The 18,656-nt window shown below is 53.1% G+C and overlaps 8 protein-coding genes across 8 annotated transcripts; 4 read left to right on the top strand and 4 right to left on the bottom strand.

The window, feature by feature from the left end:
• Positions 1-106: 106 nt before the first annotated feature.
• WHR41_07814 (uncharacterized protein) lies at positions 107-1,122 on the bottom strand (the record flags this gene model as incomplete). The annotated part of the gene is made up of 2 exons (XM_069376418.1): positions 107-831; positions 888-1,122. The coding sequence occupies 2 exons, from the start codon at positions 1,120-1,122 to the stop codon at positions 107-109; spliced, it is 960 nt and encodes a 319-aa protein (XP_069226696.1).
• Positions 1,123-1,157: 35 nt separating this feature from the next.
• WHR41_07815 (uncharacterized protein) lies at positions 1,158-3,682 on the bottom strand. The gene is made up of 4 exons (XM_069376419.1): positions 2,416-3,682; positions 1,921-2,328; positions 1,720-1,861; positions 1,158-1,667 (listed from the first exon to the last, which is right to left on the bottom strand). The coding sequence occupies exons 1-4, from the start codon at positions 3,261-3,263 to the stop codon at positions 1,656-1,658; spliced, it is 1,410 nt and encodes a 469-aa protein (XP_069226697.1). The 5' UTR covers positions 3,264-3,682; the 3' UTR covers positions 1,158-1,655.
• Positions 3,683-4,259: 577 nt separating this feature from the next.
• WHR41_07816 (uncharacterized protein) lies at positions 4,260-4,766 on the top strand (the record flags this gene model as incomplete). Its single annotated transcript, XM_069376420.1, has 1 exon — positions 4,260-4,766. The coding sequence occupies one exon, from the start codon at positions 4,260-4,262 to the stop codon at positions 4,764-4,766; it is 507 nt and encodes a 168-aa protein (XP_069226698.1).
• A 1,413-nt stretch (positions 4,767-6,179) lies between these two features.
• Positions 6,180-7,383, top strand: WHR41_07817 (uncharacterized protein; the record flags this gene model as incomplete). The annotated part of the gene is made up of 3 exons (XM_069376421.1): positions 6,180-6,448; positions 6,515-7,138; positions 7,190-7,383. 3 exons carry the CDS (start codon positions 6,180-6,182, stop codon positions 7,278-7,280), a joined length of 984 nt encoding a protein of 327 aa, XP_069226699.1. The 3' UTR covers positions 7,281-7,383.
• A 585-nt stretch (positions 7,384-7,968) lies between these two features.
• WHR41_07818 (uncharacterized protein) lies at positions 7,969-8,868 on the bottom strand (the record flags this gene model as incomplete). The annotated part of the gene is made up of 1 exon (XM_069376422.1): positions 7,969-8,868. The coding sequence occupies one exon, from the start codon at positions 8,866-8,868 to the stop codon at positions 7,969-7,971; it is 900 nt and encodes a 299-aa protein (XP_069226700.1).
• Positions 8,869-9,834: 966 nt separating this feature from the next.
• On the top strand, positions 9,835-10,863 carry WHR41_07819 (uncharacterized protein; the record flags this gene model as incomplete). Its single annotated transcript, XM_069376423.1, has 1 exon — positions 9,835-10,863. The coding sequence occupies one exon, from the start codon at positions 9,835-9,837 to the stop codon at positions 10,861-10,863; it is 1,029 nt and encodes a 342-aa protein (XP_069226701.1).
• Positions 10,864-12,772: 1,909 nt separating this feature from the next.
• Positions 12,773-13,813, bottom strand: WHR41_07820 (uncharacterized protein; the record flags this gene model as incomplete). The annotated part of the gene is made up of 1 exon (XM_069376424.1): positions 12,773-13,813. One exon carries the CDS (start codon positions 13,811-13,813, stop codon positions 12,773-12,775), a length of 1,041 nt encoding a protein of 346 aa, XP_069226745.1.
• Positions 13,814-14,264: 451 nt separating this feature from the next.
• Positions 14,265-16,027, top strand: WHR41_07821 (uncharacterized protein; the record flags this gene model as incomplete). Its single annotated transcript, XM_069376425.1, has 5 exons — positions 14,265-14,716; positions 14,774-14,820; positions 14,871-15,025; positions 15,076-15,545; positions 15,996-16,027. Exons 1-5 carry the CDS (start codon positions 14,500-14,502, stop codon positions 16,025-16,027), a joined length of 921 nt encoding a protein of 306 aa, XP_069226744.1. The 5' UTR covers positions 14,265-14,499.
• Between the last annotated feature and the right edge of the window lie 2,629 nt (positions 16,028-18,656).

Here is an 18,656-nt window from a genome sequence, read left to right on the forward strand (position 1 = left end):
CAGAGCTAAAACCAGAATTAGATGAGGATTTCACACTTCAGCTTCCCTCTAACGACGACGTGGATCCCCCTTCACTTATTGCCCAAATGCTACAAAGAACTGACGATTAGTGCTTGTGCGCGCTGTGCCTGCGCATGTGCTGGCTCAGATCCCTCTTCATCATCGCGAGACTCTCAGCGTAGTCGGACGTGCCATGGTTCGGATCCGCATCGCGCGCAGTGCAGTCCGATCCCTCGCCATGCTGACCCGCCGGACCCTCGACGGCGCGGAACTCACGCTTGTCTGTGCAAAGCAGCATATCCTCCGCCGCCTCAGGCAACCAGCCGTTGATGAAGTCGCCGTGCGAGCAGTACGACGAACCGCAAGCAAGCTGGAGCGGCGGCTCGCCAGACCATCCAGTGGGCAGGACTCCGCGCAGATCGTAACGGATCGAGAACCGCAGCTGCGGCATGCGCTTCATGCCCGCCGGGCAGCGGTTGGCAGGCTTGAAGCCGTCCTTCCAGTTCTGCACGCCGGAGTAGGCGCTCTCGAGCGTCTCCTCGTTGACGCAGTCGTGGAAGAGCAGCAGCGTCTGCAGCATCGTCGAGCAGGTGCTGGACGGGAAGGCCGCGAGGTCTTTGTCTTCGGCGGGGTCGCCTTCGCAGAACCATTGGATGCCCGCGAGGTCTTCGACGTCGGCTTGCGAGGTCGCCTTCGCATTGCCCACGACCACTTTGTAGTCTTGCGGGATGGCGACTTCGGCGTGCTCGATGCCGATGTAGTATGCGCTGAAGCGGCCCGGGAAGATCGGGGTGTGCGTGGAGCCTTCGACGTGGTAAAGGGTTGGGACCCCTGGGCATGGATCGTCAGTCTTTGATCTGCATGTCAAGTACTGTGCGAGGACTTACAGTAGATGGAGAAATCGTTAGGGTTCTCCGCCGTCGAGCAGCCGGCCTGCAGCTCCTTGGACGAGTTTGTGTTGAGGGTCACGGCATCCGAGCCGAAGAACGAGTGCATGTGGCTGTTGTAGGTGCCGGGCAAGACCACCGGGTCGATATTTTTGAACATGAAATGCTTGTTGACGACAACAGTGTAGGCCGAAGCCACGCTGCTGGCAGCGAGCAGCAAAGTCGGGCGAATCATCTTGTCGATGTTGAGAGATTGAAGGCAACGGTGGTGATCGACAAAACAATACAGAAGCCCTGAAAGCGATCAATATATAGGGAGGTAAATCGATGCTTGTGTCGCCAAGCGCGAGGCTATGTAGATAAACCCTTGTGATACTTCGGTTGAGTGTAGCAGGTCCGGCCCTGCTTCGCTACGTCTTATAGCTTTCTATGTAAAGTCACAAATACATTGTAGCCGCAGCTAAACTGGCCGGAGGCCGAGGCAAGGCCAGTCTCCCGCCTTTAGTATCGAACGGTGACAGCGGCAGTGGGCGTTTAGCTGTTTCAAGTAGCTTAGCGATGGGGATGCTTGAACTTGCACGGGCCAAATTGTGCCGCACGGTTCGCCATGGCCATTCAGGGATCAGATATACACTACTGGGTTCAGCAGCAAATGTTTCTCATGGACCCCTTTCTGTAGGATAGATGATAGACGATAAGGTCATGCTTCGACATTCTAGCAATGCGATTTGTTGATCGAAGCGCATGACTCGATATCGGCTTCATCACTCAGATGACGTACTGCGAGAAAGTCAGGACATGCTTGCAATGGCAGTGTCGTCTATTCACTTACGGGAATGAAGAGGTAAGGAACCTCTTTCTCATAGCGCTCCCACGCCTTGCCATACTTTCTGCGGCACCTAGCGACATCTCTCTGAGTGCGGTGGATGATCATGACCATGAAGAAAACAAAATAGAACCAAGGAAACGGGCTCCTACAGACAGCTGGTTAGCGATGATCTTAAAGACTTGTCGAGGAACCGCGTTGTCTTACTTGAAGCCCGTGATCAATCCCCAGGCCATGGAGAAGAACATGTCTGGCACGTAGTTCGGCTTTCGGACGATTGCAAACCAGCCGTCGACCATAATCTTGTCGCCGGCGTCGGTCTCGATGAACTTGGGGTTCTTCACAGCCTGCCATGGCACCTGCGGGAAGGTGTTTCGCTTGATGATCTGGTCTTTCTCTCCAAGTCGGACGGCGTTCTTCTGTCCGTTGGCGCTGTCCCACATCCAGTAGAAGAAAAGATACGCAAGCGCGAATACTGCCAGGGCATAGCGGTTCCAGCGATATTCGGAGGGATCATGGTTGGCCAAGTAGAGCGCGCAGTGGCAGTAGGTGAAAGGCACGCCGGCCAGGTTCCAGAAGGTAAGCAAGAAACCCAGCTTCTCGAAGTACATGTCCCTTGATTGCACATTAGCCTCGATCTCACGGAAATCCATGAAGCACAGAATACGATATTTGACAAATTTCAGCGCCGTGAAGACTTACCAGCTAGTAATGATCAGATGCTCGCCTTTCGCACAAGCGTTCGCGTAAAGATAGTGGGCTCCGGCAAGGAAGATCACCTCCGCAGAGACATAGCCATACTTCTCGTACTGGCGAGCCGCCACAGAAGATGTAATAAGGAATAGGATAAACCATGGGATTCGCACTTCGTAGAACATTTTGAAGTCCAGAATTCCAATGCGAGGGTTCAGTTCGGCTCCGACGAAAAAGTCGTAGATTGTGGATCCTGTCATGCGGAGGGTGCGACCGCGTACGATGGCCTGGATGTAGACTATGAAGCTGTTGATGAATCCGGAAAGGATGGCGACGCTCATGATGGAGCCGAACTCGTCAATGAGAGTGTACAACGGGAAGATCTTCGTGAAGTGAAGAACAGCCGCGACAGCGATAGTGGTGTAGAAACTGCTGTAGGCGGAACAGTAGTAAGGCAGTCGCTTGCCTCCCTCATGGTTGAGTCGGCGGCCGTAACTGAGAACGCCTGGCATGTAGCAATACATGAGGGCCTCGAAGACGAAAAACACCCAATAGATGGCCCATGCCTTAGCGGTTGGGTAAGCTCCTTCGTAGAGCAAGTTACCAAGGTGTCGCACGAAGTCGGTCCATGACTGATCTTGATGAGGCAGAGGGAGTTGGCCGTCATAGTATGTCGCGCCGATCCACATATACCACATCAGAAGAGGGAATCCAATCATGAGGGAAGAGGCGCCAAACACGCCGCCAAATTCGAACTCATCAGTGGCTCCATCTTTGTAGTCGGTGGCTGCTAGTCCGTTGGATCCTTTCTCAGATGTTGCGATTTCCGCTCGAGGCTTTCTTTGCGAGACACCCATGTTTCAGCTGTACTGGAAGTGGTGCTGTCGCAATCGGACAGGGCCTGAGTCGATGCAAGGTGGACGACCACGCCGTGGCGGCCATAGTCACGTACATGTACTTACCTATACGAGGCCAATTTTACACGATCGGCTGTTAGCCTTCATTAATCCACTGATGGGGCTGAAGCACTAATTCTAGACTACCAGTCCTGTGGAATACTTCCTGCGGATCCTCGTTTTTCTCGGGATAGATGGCAATTGGGCATGCAGGGGAAGGTGGAGGCTGATGTCAGCCTTCGAAGCGAGCCGGGGATCATCTTTTCCACCCGTCGATGCGTCCGGTACTTCCCAGTAGTTGGAGTGGGACGTCTGTAGACGAAATTAAACGATGACCGTGCTGTGCTTTGTCACCAGGAGTGTGCGAGGCGGCATCGTACGAGGTGCCTCGGCTTTGCTGGCATCCGGCTTGGCTGCCTTTCTGTTTCTCGTCCTCGACATCTGCCGGCTTTCAGGGAATTCCATTCCGCCCGCATTGCGAAATGTGCACACCTTATGCATGTGTCAATGCGTCTGAGCAAGAGAGCAAAAGAATTGTGAAACGTCTGGAGCTTGCGCCATTCATCCTCCCTGAACAATGAGCCAGGCAGCTCTGAAAGAGGCGGTTTGCCGCTCAGGCTCGCTTCATCTACGCAGAAACACACCAGTTCTGGCAGGTCTCGATAGCGAGGTGAAACGGTAAACGCTGAGGGTCACCTATGGTATGATGGCCTCTTTGTATCACCAACATGTCAGTGAATGGCAATTGCTGCTATGCATTTGCTTAGGGTGAGTCAACTGCTTTCCGTCGACAAAGCCGTCTGGGATCGAAGACTTTCACCTATATCGAAGTGAATGGATCACGGAGAAACCCTGCGGCCTGTGGGCAAACGTGTTACTCAACGTGACATTTAGAATCTGCAGAGTCCGTGGGGTGGAGGTCACCAACGAGCAAGCACTCATATTCAGGCCAACGCAATGCAACAGTCCAAGATGGAAGAGGACTACGATTACGATTGGGACTGGAATCCAAACAACCTCCCAACCACTAGCGTGTCGGAGCACTTCGTATTCGCTGTCAAACCACCCATCCAAGTAATACGCGAAGGAGTCGACAGCATCGATACCCTGGCCGCAAAAACGCATTCCGACAAGGCCTTGCGCGCCATCGCTGCTGGTATCGAGCGCGCCGTCGAGGTCGCCCGCAAAGACATCCATGAGTGCTTGGAGTTTCGCCCAGAGGTTGGAGCAGACAAATTCCTCACCACTAATGTCTCAGGGCTCGTCACGGCCGGCATCGCGTGGATTCTCTTCCATTACGACTACGGAAAAGACAAGATGAAGCTAGAGATCGAGCCCGAGCTTGAAAGGCTGATGGAGATTGCGAAGGAGTACTCCGATCGTGCTGCGAGGAGCGATGGAATCGTCCAAACTGGGAGAGCTACTCCCTACGACGGAGAACTAGAAAACGGCCAGCCATTCTGAGATGGAGGATTGCCGGGGTTCAACTAAGGCGGGGTTTGAGCAACATTGTTAGAAGCAACTCATGCTTCTGTTTGGATCTCTAGGGCTGGGATTGTTGGCGAAATGAGAATCACAGGACGGCTTGAGATCTTTTTTCGGTGAATGTGTGGGATCTTGCTTCGGAGATACATGGCAGTGTGAAGACCGTGTGCCAGGGTTGCTCACTTGGTTCACTTGTGGAAGCTGTGCATATGCGCTGCATCGTCGATGGTCCTGCACAACAGGGATGCTTTGCAGTCTGATATCCGAGGTCCTAATCGGATATACGAAGACGCTCACAGCAGTCACGATCTTATTACCCAAGGTTCATGCTCTAGAATCATCAAGGAATATGGGATGTCCCCATTCTAGGCCCTGCAAGAAAGTTACCCTAACCCTAATAACCCCGTTGGTATCTTGTTGCGAAGCTTCTATCGCGCCGCCATATGTGCTTCTGCACGGTAGTCATAGATCGTTTTGGAGTCTGCGACTTCTGTGAACATTCAAAAGCTTTGCCTTTCTCATGTTGACGAATTTGGCTCTGTTCGTAGGGAATGATCTTCTCAAGACGCTGAACCAAACTGCCCAGAGGATCAAACACATCGACGCTGCTTTCAGACTCAAGAAACGGTAGCAAGCGGAGACCTCAGCGTCCAATCACGTGAGATATATAGTTGTCTACACGCTTCTGGACTCCGGTTAATGGGTTTCAAGTACTCGTGAACTACAGAAGCACCTGCGGAGACGTGCAAGAGGCTGCCGCATCAGGACGGGCTATGATTCCGCACGTGCGTTTGGAACGCCTGATTGATCAAACGTTTTACGGTAAACAACTTGCAAGCAAGAGTGACATTGAATAGATATCGGTATCGAACTATAAGCTAAGAGTCATGATGTTGAGGATTCGAGAGCAAGCTGCCGTCAGGTTGGCTGGAGATTGTTTGGGATCAAGCCACGCATCAGTCTTCATCCAGCTACTCTCCGATTCTGTTCGCAATCCACATATTTCGGTCCGCCTAGTCCGACAAGCTTATTTCGTCGGCTAAGGTGAAAAGCTTGCCCGGCCTTATTGTGGGCGCCGTGGATCGATCCGGCGCGGAGGGAGTGCCATTCATCCCGATGCGGAATGCGGCGCCAGAATGCCGACACGACCGAGCAGATCCATCACGGCGACGGTTATATTGCAATATGAGCCCACTGTTCGTACCATGAGCTTTCGCGTGGCAAAGGCGCTTGTTCTACGTCCCGATCATCATGTCTGCAAGCAAGAGGAGTGGTATAAGAATGGTTCTTCAGGAGCATGGGTTGCGATTTGAGAAACGCAAGAAACCCTCATCGAATACTCGAGCTCGATACATTCGATCCATAGCATCTTCGATTTGCTTCCACACAATCATGCTCCGTCGACTCTGCCTCGCGGCCTTGTCCGTACTCCCCTTCTCCCTCGCCCAGATCACAGCCGACTTTGAGAGCGGATGGGACCAAACAACATGGGCAACCTACGCTCCCGACTGTAATCAAGGCGGCGTAGTGTCCCTTGACACTTCCAAGGCACACAGTGGAAGCAACTCCATGAAGGTCGCCGGTGCCGGCGGCTACTGCGGGCACCTGTTCTTTGGGACGACAAAAGTCCCAAGCGGCGATGTCTACGTTAGAGCTTGGATGTGAGTACCTGGCCTGGATTCGTGCGACACAGCACACCACGAAAGCTGACCATATTCGCCGGAAAGTCAATCCGCCAAAGCCCTGACCTCTGAGCACGTCACGTTCATCGTCATGCCGGATGCGGCACAAGGAGCGAAGAAGCATCTCCGCTTTGGCGGCATGTCCGAGATCATGATGTACAATCGGGAGGACAATGATGCCACTCTCCCCGATCTCTCTCCGCAAGGCATCGCCACCTCCGCTAACCTTCCCGCTGGTTCCTGGCAGTGTCTTGAGTACCACATCGGCACCGACGGAACCCTCGAGACCTGGCTGAACGGCGCGTCCATCGCTGGCCTGAACGTGGGCCCTGGTATCTCGAATCCGAATGCCAACGGCTGGACCAGAAGCAGCTACGTGCCAAAGATCTCTGGCGTTTACTTCGGCTGGGAATCCTACGGCGGATCTGCCAACACCTTCTGGTACGATGACATTGCCATTGCCTCGAGCCGCGTTGGGTGCTCTGGCTCTGGCGGCGGATCTTCGTCTTCTCGGTCGACTACCACTTCCAAGAGCACAACGCTTGTGACCAGCACAATCGGTACCTCCACCTCGATTCGCACCACCACTGCCACCACCACCACCAGCACGAAACCAACGACTATTGCATCGCCAACACCCACCGGCTGTGTTTCCCCGAAATGGGGACAGTAAGTCAAACCAGCAAGCGCTTGTGAAGTACCTCGCTAACTCTTCGCCAGGTGTGGCGGTCAAGGGTGGTCTGGATGCACTGCCTGCGCTTCCGGATCGACCTGCAAGGTCTCTAACGAGTGGTACTCGCAGTGCCTGTAACAGGGGGCCGAGGTTGGAACCGTGGCGATTTCCGGGTCGCAGGCCAAGGTGTCATTGTGAGCCGTAGTTTCCGCTCCCCAATGCAATTCCAAGATTCCTTACATTTCTTGATCAAATCCTGCTCCATGCATGGTCAAGGCTCGATGCCGCAAATATACCAGCAGTTAAGTGTGTTAAGGATAAGGCCATCCGTGACGAGACTAGTCAGCAATCAGCCGTGGGACTCCACGTCTGTACGCCAGCCTGGCCTGGACAAATCTCGACAGAGAAGGAGTCTGGCATGTCTATGTAAAGTCCCAATCCAAAATAAAGGTCTGTCAAAATGAGCCGAGGATCGCATCCCTGATCACGGTTGCAAAGGCCGTACATATTCTGCAACTGAGGGGTGAGGATTTGAGCGCAAAACCGCCTGACCATCATTCCATTACCGATGCGAAATCACCACTGACATCACTTTGTTGCCCATAGGAAGGTTGAATTATCGCTCCAAATAGGGGAGGAAAACCCGCAACCGCCGGATCCACTGTACATGGAACTTCATTTCGAACAACCGCGCCTCCTGAACTAAGCCTCCTTCAACCATGAAGTGGCTTTGTCCAGTATAAGAAATCACCACCAGCCGTCTCCGCCAGAGCTGCAAATCGCAAATGCTGACCATAGTATTCAAAACCATAATTCATCAATGGGATCAAGGTCTCCTCGACTCCCGTCGTGTTTCGGAGCTCTCGTCACTTCTTCGTCGTGGCATATCACGTGGCATCTCACTTGGCGCTCGTGATGCTGCTCGGGAGGGCGCTTTGGAAGGCGCTTTGGAAGGTGCTCTTGAGGGAGCCTTAGAAGGCGCACGCGAAGGTGCTTTGCCTGACAATCTCGACCTGGCCTTTGACGCAACATCATCTTGTTCTGACGGCGGAGGTTCTAGCCTTGGTGCTCGCGAAGGAGCTTCGGAAGGTTCCCTCTGCCTGTCCGGCAGATAAGTCAACGTTCGCATGTCGCTCACAGTCTCAGCGTCGCGTATGTCATCCCACTCGCGCTGCCGCTCCCTCCGCTCGATCTCCCTCTGCTCCTCTCTGCGGCGCTCACGCTTTCTCCGTTCGAATTCGCGCTGCCGTAACCGACGTTGCTCTTTCTCCTTGTCTGCACTCTTCTTCGTAGTCCACAACTGGAACGCACCAGCCATGACGGTGACTATGCCCACTAGGAACGAGGCTTTGCCCAGCCCGTCGAATTTCCCATCTTTGTCTCTGTCATCTCTCGTGCTGGGCTTGCGCGTGCGCGTGCCGCGAGAAGAGGGAGGATACGACCGCCGTCGCGAGTAGTAAGAGTCGTCGGAGTAAGCAGATGGTGAGGTGTTGCGATATCGCTTCTTGCGGCCTGGAGGCTCAGAATAGCCGTCGTCGTATCTGTCGTCATATCGCTCCGTATACCGATCGTCATGTCTGCTGCTTCGGTCGTCGTACCGGTCGTCATATCGGTCGTCGTATCTGTCGTCGTATCGTTCGGTATATCTGTCATCGTATCGGTCGTCGTAAGAAGAGCGGTTGTCGCGGTCAGTACGGCGTGAGACGGCGCTCTGGGCGCGCGACATGGCGGCGCGAGTGCGGCAGCAAGAGGTCTCGGGGCAGGGCGGAGTGGAGCGACGAACGGGGCCACACGAGGGAGAGTGGACGGCGCATGTTGCAGGCCTTATACAGTAGCGGTGTGGCTCACGGAGCCCAGCGCAGCATACAGCTGCGCCCGTCTGCAGGCAGCACCTGCCCGCCGCACGCGGCTTCTCCACACTGGCGTCACGATGCCGAGGCCGATGTTGACCAGCTGCCTGCGCTGCCATTTGTCTGTCAGCTCTTGCAACTCATCTGACGCTGCATCGTGACCACCGGTGTTTCGAGATAGCTAGACTCATTCGAATCTTCGGCCTTCAGACCCTTCCATTCGTGGTCTGAAGACTTGTTAAGGTTCTGCGTCCAAGTCAGCCTCCCGCCTCAAGCGTTCTCATTGCCTCGCGAGTACCTGCATCATCGGTTGCCTTCGCCAGGTACCACGCATTCGTCAGGCACCCTCCACTAAGAAGCGAGTCCAATTCGAAGTGACTGCTATACATCTTGAGCCGCGACATACCAGCCCTGTCGCTAGTTGGTAAGTGGCAAAGTGCTTGGGGACGCAGTTACGTCCTTAACCCTCTTCACGAGCGTGGCAAATACCCTCTACTTCGACAACTTCGATCAAAGGCTCACACCATCAATCCATTCCAATCGAGACTAGTGTGCGATGAATAGACTCAGAAGGCTAGAGTAGTCGCTCGAGATCGCAGACCTTCGACAACGAAGCCCATAAACGTTCGGTTGACGATTAATCGTCACGCGTCTCGATGATATCACAGCCACGCCTCTTTTATTCCCTTCGATATGCTCAGCGTCCTTAAACTTCCGACCACTCAATCCTGACTTCTTGCAGCCAAGCACCTCGGAGTCGGACCTCGTCCTTTCCCAAGCCCATGCTCGCTCGTCTTACAGAGCTGAGTAGAACGATCGTCTCCTCACCACAAGCCCGCATCATGAGCACCTCGACGAAGCTTCCAGCTTCGTGGCATCAAGGCCCTGAAGACTCGTTCCACGGCAAAATCACTGCGGATGGGCCGTTCACTCCGGACAAGGGCCGTTACCATCTCTACATCGGCCTCTTCTGCCCGTTCGCACATCGACCAAACTTGGTTCTCCACCTCAAGCAATTGGACAAACATGCCGGCATCGACGTCAGTGTTGTCAGACCGTACCCTAAGGGCACCGAAGGCTGGCGGTTCAACGTTGCGGGCGAGCCACCTTATGAGGACGCCACGGAAGAGCCCTTTTTCGGCGCTCGCTTCATTCATGAGCTTTACTTCAAAGCAGACCCCGACTACAAAGGAAAATACTCTGTTCCCGTCTTGTGGGATAAGAAGCTCAACACCATCGTCAACAACGAATCTCACGAACTTCTGAGGGACCTCCAAACGTCGTTCAACGACATCATACCCTCAGACCTGGCTAGCTTGACCCTATATCCTGAGAAGCACCGCGAGAAGATTGATCGCATCGAAAAATGGATGCAGTCCGATCTGAACACTGGAGTATACAAGGCCGGCTTTGCTCCTGATCAAGAGGTCTACGAGAAGAACCTCCCGCTTTCATTCGCCGCACTCAACAAGCTCGAGAAGCTCGCCGTTTCTACCGGCGGCCCATACCTCCTCGGCAAAGAGATGACGGAGCTTGACATTCGCGCATACGCTACGCTAATTCGCTTCGACACCGTGTACGTCCAGCATTTCAAATGCAATCTCGGCACAATTCGGCACGACTATCCAGTGCTCAACAACTGGCTGAAGAACTTGTACCATAATCATGCGGAATTCAGAGAGACAACCAATTTCCGGCACATCAAGGAAAACTACACGAAGAGTCACCTGGACATCAATCCGAAGATGATCACGCCAGTGGGCCCATGGCCGAATGTCGAGCAAGGCTACGAGGAGGATTGGTCGAGGCTCAAAGTTGGCGAAGTGGGCATGCCCGAAGTGCTGGAGCACGAGAAGAAGCTGGAAGTATGAGACTGCTGAGGTTAAGGGCGGAATGCCAACAGCGATGACTTGGCGCATAGTGGAAGACGCCCGGTACAACGGCAAACAACCAGCAAACAAGCCTGCATGCAACCCACCCCACGTTCTCAGCTGTACGTGTGAAGAATCAACCATGCCATTCGTTCGACCGCTTCCCTAATCAGTCCGATATGAGGATGGAGGGCAAACATCAACACCCTTGTCGGAAGTCGGTAGAATGTAGCCTCGCTAGAGCTGGTGCTGTTCGTCATTCACTTCTGCAGTCAGCCTTGCAGGGCGGTCATGCGTGCAGCTGCGTTGCAGGCCATATCGATATCTTGGTCACAAGCGCCATGCAGCAAAAGCATGGGATGCTTCGCTCAATCGACGGGACAAGGCGATCGGTTTCTCTTCTTCAGCCTGATTCAAGCACATGTCGACGTCTAAGCCTCGGACGTGGGATGACCAGGCAGATTGAAGTAAGAAAAATAAAACCAGTACATGGCGCGCCATTGCGACCACATCAATCGCGACCCATTTCATCTCGAAGAGAAACCGAATTGACGTTCGATTATAGTATCTACCGCTGCGCGCCTGAGGCTACACCTGGAGTGGGAATCTCAGAAGCTAAAGCACTTGGGTTCGGCCCCTACGCGCCGAGCCCGACCCCACGCGGTGGCTGCATGACCGGTGAACGTCTCCTCCAATCCCCTTTCCTTCCTAGACTTGACAAAAGTCGAAGGATCTCTCAGCCGAGATGGGGACAAACATTCGGAAAGTAGCTTGCCGACATGGTGTTATCCATCCCGTGCGTCTCGAGAAGCGAGGGGCCCGTCCCGAGGCATCCGTTTGTCAAATGTCAGAACCCGTCCGAACGGAACCAACCAGACGATCGCGAGAGATGCGCCTGACGCGCTGTGCCGCAGCCTAAGCGTCGAAATTGTGAGGCGACCTATCAAGCTCCTTGTGATCGAACGTGGGCGGGAAATCCGTGACTCTAATCATTAGCCTGACGCATGGCGCCTACGACTCATTTCAGGAGCGACCGTGTCCCATCTGCCCACGTATATTGAAGCTGAGAGCTGGAGCTGGAGCTTCCGCGCCACCGCACACTGCGCGTCTACTCACAGTGCCAGCGGCACAGCGGGAACACTTCAGACAGCTCAGTCAAGGCCACGATAGCAATAGGGCCGTGTGACACCCGTGGAAGCGGTGGGCACGTCGACCGGCAGCCATCAAGCGGTATAGCCCCACTCATTGGACTCTCGAGGTTGCCTTAAAGTCCTGCAGGCTGCCGGTACTAATTAATTGTACTGCAACGCGAGCCGCCCCCACGGACCACTCAAAACGCTCACGCGTATGCGTCACATTACTACGGCAACAAGGAGTCTGAGATCTGGTGCTCCGGTACCAGGCTGAAGCCATCGTTTCGGTAGGCAAGTGAAGTCTGCTCGTTAGAAGCTCTCATATTCATTCTCGGTTGCAGCCGCAGCCCAAGTGACCGGCCACGGCGGCCTCCGATGAATCTTGCGCTCCTGTGTGTCCAGGAAGATGATGGAAATATCTTTAAAGTGGCCGTCCAAATACGTAAATCTATCTCTGGGATGAATATTTGGAACATAATGTCAATTCGAACTACCCCGGACTCCTCCACACACAGAACGCGTCCCAGTGCCACCCAAGTTCACCGTCGAGGTCAATCATCATTCCCAGAAGTCATGATGCCTTCAGCATCATCAATGACCCTTGAACCTCGGATGTTCCAGCCTGGGAAGGCAAGTTAACCAAGATGTCCGGCTCGATCCAGTCTTCTCACCGGGTTTGTTCTCCAAAGGTGTCAAGCAATGTGATGAAGCTCGCAAGCTGGTGGCGGCATATCCCTAGTGACGATACCATCATCATAAAACGTCTGCAGTTCCACTCAGACATATCCAGGTTGTGCCTCGCTGGATCGTACTTGCTCCATCCAGTTAGAGACCCGGGCATGTGTCCTCTCTTGAGGTTTGTCATCACTTCCTGCATCAGAACCTTCCGCGCGTATGACCTCTGCCTCTTCGAACACCGTGTGTGGAATCTGGGAAAGGGCAGCTTGTAAGCTATCTTGATATCCCGCTCGGGGTCCGCCCTCCTCATTGACCAAAGCAGACAGAGTGGATTGCGCTGTATCTACATTTGCTGTGAACGCCGGATCGAGGGCCATCTGCTTGCCACCGTTCAAAGCTTCAGTGGCGGACAGCCACTGTGCTTTAATACCATCAGCTTCCTTGATGGCGCGGCTCAATTCTTGCGAGATGGATTCTTTCTCGAGCTGCGCGTTCGTCTCAAAATCCTCGTCGGGTAAACTGAGAGTTTCTTCATGGTCACGCCGGAGCTCCCTTCGGGCAACTTCATTCCAATACTCGAAGTTGTGCTCTGCAAGACGCTCACCAAGCACGCTCACATCACTTGACTTCTGATTAAAGCGCCTCACAAGATGATCTAAGTCTGATACCGATGATGCAGCTGACTTGGGACGACCGGGTTGCCCATCTTTCCAATCTGGTGGCTGATCGAGTCGGGTGATAGCCGTCTGGAATCCGGGAGTCTGAACCCACAAGCGCGCCGTCAATATGAAATTCGTCTCGTTACGAGAGCGATACTGTTGTGCTGCTTGGAGCTCCTGCTGTACCCTCCTCACGTGAGTCGCGTGTGACTCCGCGTCCGACCTGTCGGTGATGTGAAGCTCGCGCAGAGTCGCAATGTCTCGACCGGCTCCCACTGGGTCTGATGGAGAGCGGAAAGGGTCGACAGCATTCTCGTAGAGCGTGCGCGACTTTCGGTAGACCTTCTGTCGTCGTTGCCATTCCTGCTCAGCCTTCTCCAGTTCTTTGACTAGTGTTTGCTCGTGAAAGCGCGAGGCCTCCACTTCTTTCCATTGCTGCATGAGTCTGTCACTCGAAGGACGATCTGTTTCTTCGCTCATTGTGGATATCGGAAGGCTTTGCACAGATTGTCGTCGACGAAGAAATCTCATGTTACTAGCTGGATGACTGCTTGGTGCGCGCATGGGCGGGCTGGCGACACGCTCTTTTTCCGTTCGAATGGCTCCTTCACGACCAGGCAGACCTCGTCGCTCTGATGAATCGTCCATTGGAGATCACTGCTCGTGTAAATGGTGTCAATATCTGTGCTGCTTGCTGCTTTTGATCCCCTATGAAGCGAAAATGTGTACGGGAAAAGTTCTATCTGGAGGCTACGTGCCAGAGGTCATGTTTTGATGACTGCTTGGCACCTTCACAGGGGTGCTGGATATAGGGTGCCTCAAGACTAGATGTCTGGGGTCGGCTCGGAAACGAGCTAATAAGCCGACGAATAAAGCTCGTGATCTCATGCGTGCAGCACTTGGCAAGCCTTGCAGTATCATTGCATCCAGCTGTCAGCCTACAGCCAACGCATGATCATGGCGCTCATCGTTGTTCTGCTGCTACATGGGGAAAAAGCCACCACGCATTACTACCCAACGGACTGTCGGAGGACATGTAGCTAGAGGCGCGATGAAGCTTCCGATGGGGTATATAACGACCTCATGTCGCATGGAATCGTGGCTCAATCTGATTCAGCCCATGAACCTGGTTCCTCAACCTTGACGCGCAGGCGCTTCGCGTTGACATGAGTTCTCCGACTTCATCTTCGTTGCCCTCAGGGATTCAGTGGCAGCTCGATCCGCAGACAAGGCGATGGTTCTACATCGACAGTCGTACGCGGCAGCGTGTCTATCATCCGCAACCTCAACATCAAGCTCTCAATGCCCCGAGAAGCGCCCCAGCTCCACCCAGGGAGGTTCCCCCCTTCGAATACCGGCCGCCAAGGAAGACTCTCGATCAAGGTACACCTTTCTCGACCAGAGTTCGCGGTTGTTCACAACGACGACTGACCTTCGCAGATTACAAAGTCCGAGTCCATCCGAGGAAGTTCTTCAAAATTGGCAAGGTCAGTCGTGTGGCTTTCAATGACCTGACACTCATTGACAAAGTGATCAGGTGTTCCTGACACTGCATACCGAGCCTCGTGGGAGCAATTCTACGCTCAACACAAAGAACCATGATATTTACACCGTCGCTTTGGGCGAACAGGCGTTCAGCAAAATCAGGCGTTTCATCGTCGTACGCGAAGGCCGAGATTCATGCAGTGCGTTGTAAGTATTGTCCCTATCCCTAATCTTCGACAATGACTGATTTGAGGAAGGGCAATCTCAACCCACAGCGGCAATGGAGCTTCTCGAAGGAATGCGTCTGAGCATGGTATCGTTCATACCACTGGCACGAGACCGCCACCAACGATGAGACAGGAAGACGGCCTCCTGCCATCGCCAATTCGAATTGATCCGTTGAATGAGGACGACAGACTCGACGCAACATCCCGTATGGACTATGGCAAGCTGTACAACATCGAGCACAACGTCAAGGTCAAGCCGTACGGTGTTGTGAACAACCAGTCTATGCAAACTCTGATCAAGCAGTGGACCCAAGTCTTTTTCGGGCGAGCCGCCACACCTGCAGCAACGGCTTTCCGTTCACCCAACCCCCAGACGCTTCAAGCCTTGAAGTTCTCTCCAAGCCAGATCAGACAAGTCTTGAACATTCTGTCAAGGCGGGGAGCTGATCCCCGGCAGGTGATCACTTCAGTGGCAAGGGCCTCCGCGGAAGAGGCTCTTGGTACGAAAGCGCTTGCAGATCATGCGGTCGAGCTCATTGTAGCAGGCATGGACTATAATGCAGCAGTTGCTCAAACTCGTTTGCTGCAGGACAGGAGGAAAGAAGCCGACGAAGACGACAGTGGCGATGAGGGTATCGATGCTCAGAATTCGGAAGAAGAAGAAGAAGAAGATGATGATGACGATGATGACGATGACGACGAGGAGGATGAAGAGGAAAGCTCCGCTGACTCTGGCTCTGACGATGAATAGTGATTCCTCCTTCCGACGAAGCAGTCCCCACCGCCTGCAGACCTTTGGAGAAACAGCACACCCCGTTTCCTTATTTGGAGTTTTACGGATGCTTGACGACCAAAGACAGCGGCCGCCACAGACTGACGACACTGCAAGTTTCTTGTAACCCTTGCGCTCTTGTGCTGATGCACTCAACATACTGGCTAATCGAGCACAGAACTCTTCCAAGGAAGAGAAGCTGCGGCTTGACTAAGCTATCTTTGGCCTGTGCAAATTGTCTGCAGCTGATGCTTTTCTTCATTATCTTTCATTGTAATGAGACCAACGAACCCTGATCCAGCCAGATTGTATTTAGCGTATTTATCTTCGAGCTGAAACTAGCGATGTCTTCCGTTCAACTGTTCAGATGCACACAGTGGCCGTCTTGTTACACCAGTGACTTTTGCAGCTTCACGTTGCGCTGGGCACAAGAGAAGCTCAAAGTTCGCGAGCGAAATAAGGTATCCTAGCAAAGCCACGCACTGGCGTGAAGAGCCTTTGAGCGGTAATGGAGGTTGAATATCATCTCACAACATAAGGTCGCAATGATGAAGTTGATGAAGGAAACACAGCAAGAACACCCTTGTCACTTGTGCATCAAAGCGTAGTGTCCTCGTTGAAGCCGGGTGCTTTTAGGTCGGTCTATGATGCAGATGAAAGAGCTATGAAGAATCATCGTCGGCAGAGGCATACCTGCCGGTGTTTCATGAGAGTACCTGAATGTTTGAAAATATCTCTTTGCTTGTACTCGCCCTCGGTAGCCCAAACACGCTGTCAAGTCGTTGGTCGGCACGGATGTCCCAGCGCGCTCAATGACTTCACCTTGCGAATTGGAGCAAGATGAAGATCGCTGAGAGACCGACTTTTCGACCTACCCACGTCAGTAATTCCTTCATTGTCTTCTGCATGGCGTGTACGAGTATCTGGGGACTTGATCTCCATATCGTTGACCCATGAAGCTATTCTCTCTCCGCGAAGGGGCTCGCCAGTGTGCTGTGTAGGAGCATTTCCGAGAATAACATCTGTCAGTACTAAAGCCTTACTGCTGGACCGAGAACACGCATTAGCCGTCTCAAAGCTGTCAACACTTGCTTTCTCGGAAGTCTGCCAATCTTGGACGGGATTTGCAACCCCAATATTAGGGAAATCGACTCTGGCCCACGGAGGAATTTCGATCTGTTCCTTTCTGCATACGTCCAAGGCAGCCTCAACAACTTCCCATGCCTTGTGAAGAGCCTTTTCGCCAGTATCGAAGTGTTTCTGCCAGGATCGTTCGAACTCTCCGTCGCTTTGTTCCAGCGTCTGCTCCTGGTCCAACATCAGAATTCGCCGTTCTTCCTGTTCTTGCTTCTCAATATGAAGCTCTGCCCATCTCTCATGAACATTGTTTAGGGTGCCGACCGCGTCGAAGTACTGCTCAAGACTTGTATTCTGCGGTGGAGTAGACTCTTGCGAGGCAGAAGAAAACACAGACGATGATGTCCCCAACGATGCATCAGACCAGTCGTCGACTTGATCTTGCAGGCCTCTTCCCTCTACAGCAGCATACATGGCACGGGCAGAATTCTCAGACCGACGCTCCGCTCTTTGTATTCGCATGTGACTCTCTTCCAAGTCTTTCATGAGCACTTCAACATCTTGTAGCTGGCTAATGAGCATTTCCATTGCCTTTCGCGCTTTGATTTTGAGCCTTTTCTCCTTAGCCTTTCCGGCAACTTTGGTATCCTGCATGCCTTTCGACTTTCCCCTCATCATGGAGTCCATAGTGGCCTTTAGATGCTTGGCTGTGTACTGAAGTGTGTTCCACTGATGACAGATCTCCATGCGCCTCGATGCATCATCGCGTCGAAGATCAGATGTTTTGCCGTGCCGTCTCTTGTAAGTTTTGACAAGCACAGGCAAAGGAGAATGTATTGACGTTCCTGACTGTTCCTTTGCAAGAGGGACATGGTCGGTGTAATTACTCTAAAGGTTTCCTTAGCGAATGAGGAAGATAATGCACAAACACTTCATATATTACCCCATAATCTGGAGAGTTATCTCCCACATCAACATAACTTGCGGAGGAATTGCTCACAGCCGAAGACCCATGCACAACACCAGAGCTACTCTCATGCGATCGCACACGAGTGTTTAGCGCCACAGGATTGAAGGCTTGCATGACAAGACGCTAGTCGCTATACTGATGGAGTGAAAAGCCGAGGCAAGTGCCGGAGAAAGGGAATGACACGTAAAAGATGGCTAAGCCCAGTGTTATGAATTGGTCGCCGGAGCGTGGACGCCTTGTGACCCCTAATGAGAAGCCGAACGGACGATGAAATGAACACGAAATGCCGTGTCCGGGACGGTCAAGCCCAAACCCTTCCCATTGGGCGCCACGAGCCACAGTCTCGGAATCTTCCTCGACTTTTGGCATATGCAGCACTTGAGAATAAAGCATGCATACCTTGGTGTACGTGCATGCATGGTGTGCTGGCGCGGCTGACATGCGTCCGCTTGGTACCACACTTCAAAGGTCACATTACAGAGCTAGCTCGTCAAAGCAGGACTGCCATTGCCTATATGAAACTGGACACAGGATCCGGACGATCGCCATGGACTCACCATTATCCATCGAAGATGAACCATGTCACAACAAGGCTTCAGCCCCCACTTTGGGAACCACATTTCCTATGATCCTCGAGAAGACATCATAACTTTTCCGGATGGCCAACGATTCGCACGCCCTACGGACATACTCCAGAGAGTACACCGACAGTCATGTCCAATAATTTTGCCATGTTCATGTCATGTGCAGTGGGAAAAATCTATGTTCATATTCATGTCGCGTCATGTGCAG

The sequence above is a fragment of the Cladosporium halotolerans genome (genome assembly GCF_011745625.1).
Source record: "Cladosporium halotolerans strain TM138-S3 chromosome Unknown Sca33, whole genome shotgun sequence".
NCBI classification, from domain to species: Eukaryota; Fungi; Ascomycota; class Dothideomycetes; order Cladosporiales; family Cladosporiaceae; genus Cladosporium; species Cladosporium halotolerans.

Excerpts from the sequence above, each read along its gene's own strand:
- WHR41_07815 (XM_069376419.1), bottom strand. The coding sequence starts at position 3,263 with ATGGGTGTCTCGCAAAGAAAGCCTCGAGCGGAAATCGCAACATCTGAG. Across the intron at positions 2,329-2,415 it reads CATCTGATCATTACTAGCTG|GGACATGTACTTCGAGAAGC; the intron begins GTAAGTCTTCAC and ends TGTGCAATCAAG. Across the intron at positions 1,862-1,920 it reads GGATTGATCACGGGCTTCAA|GAGCCCGTTTCCTTGGTTCT; the intron begins GTAAGACAACGC and ends AGCTGTCTGTAG.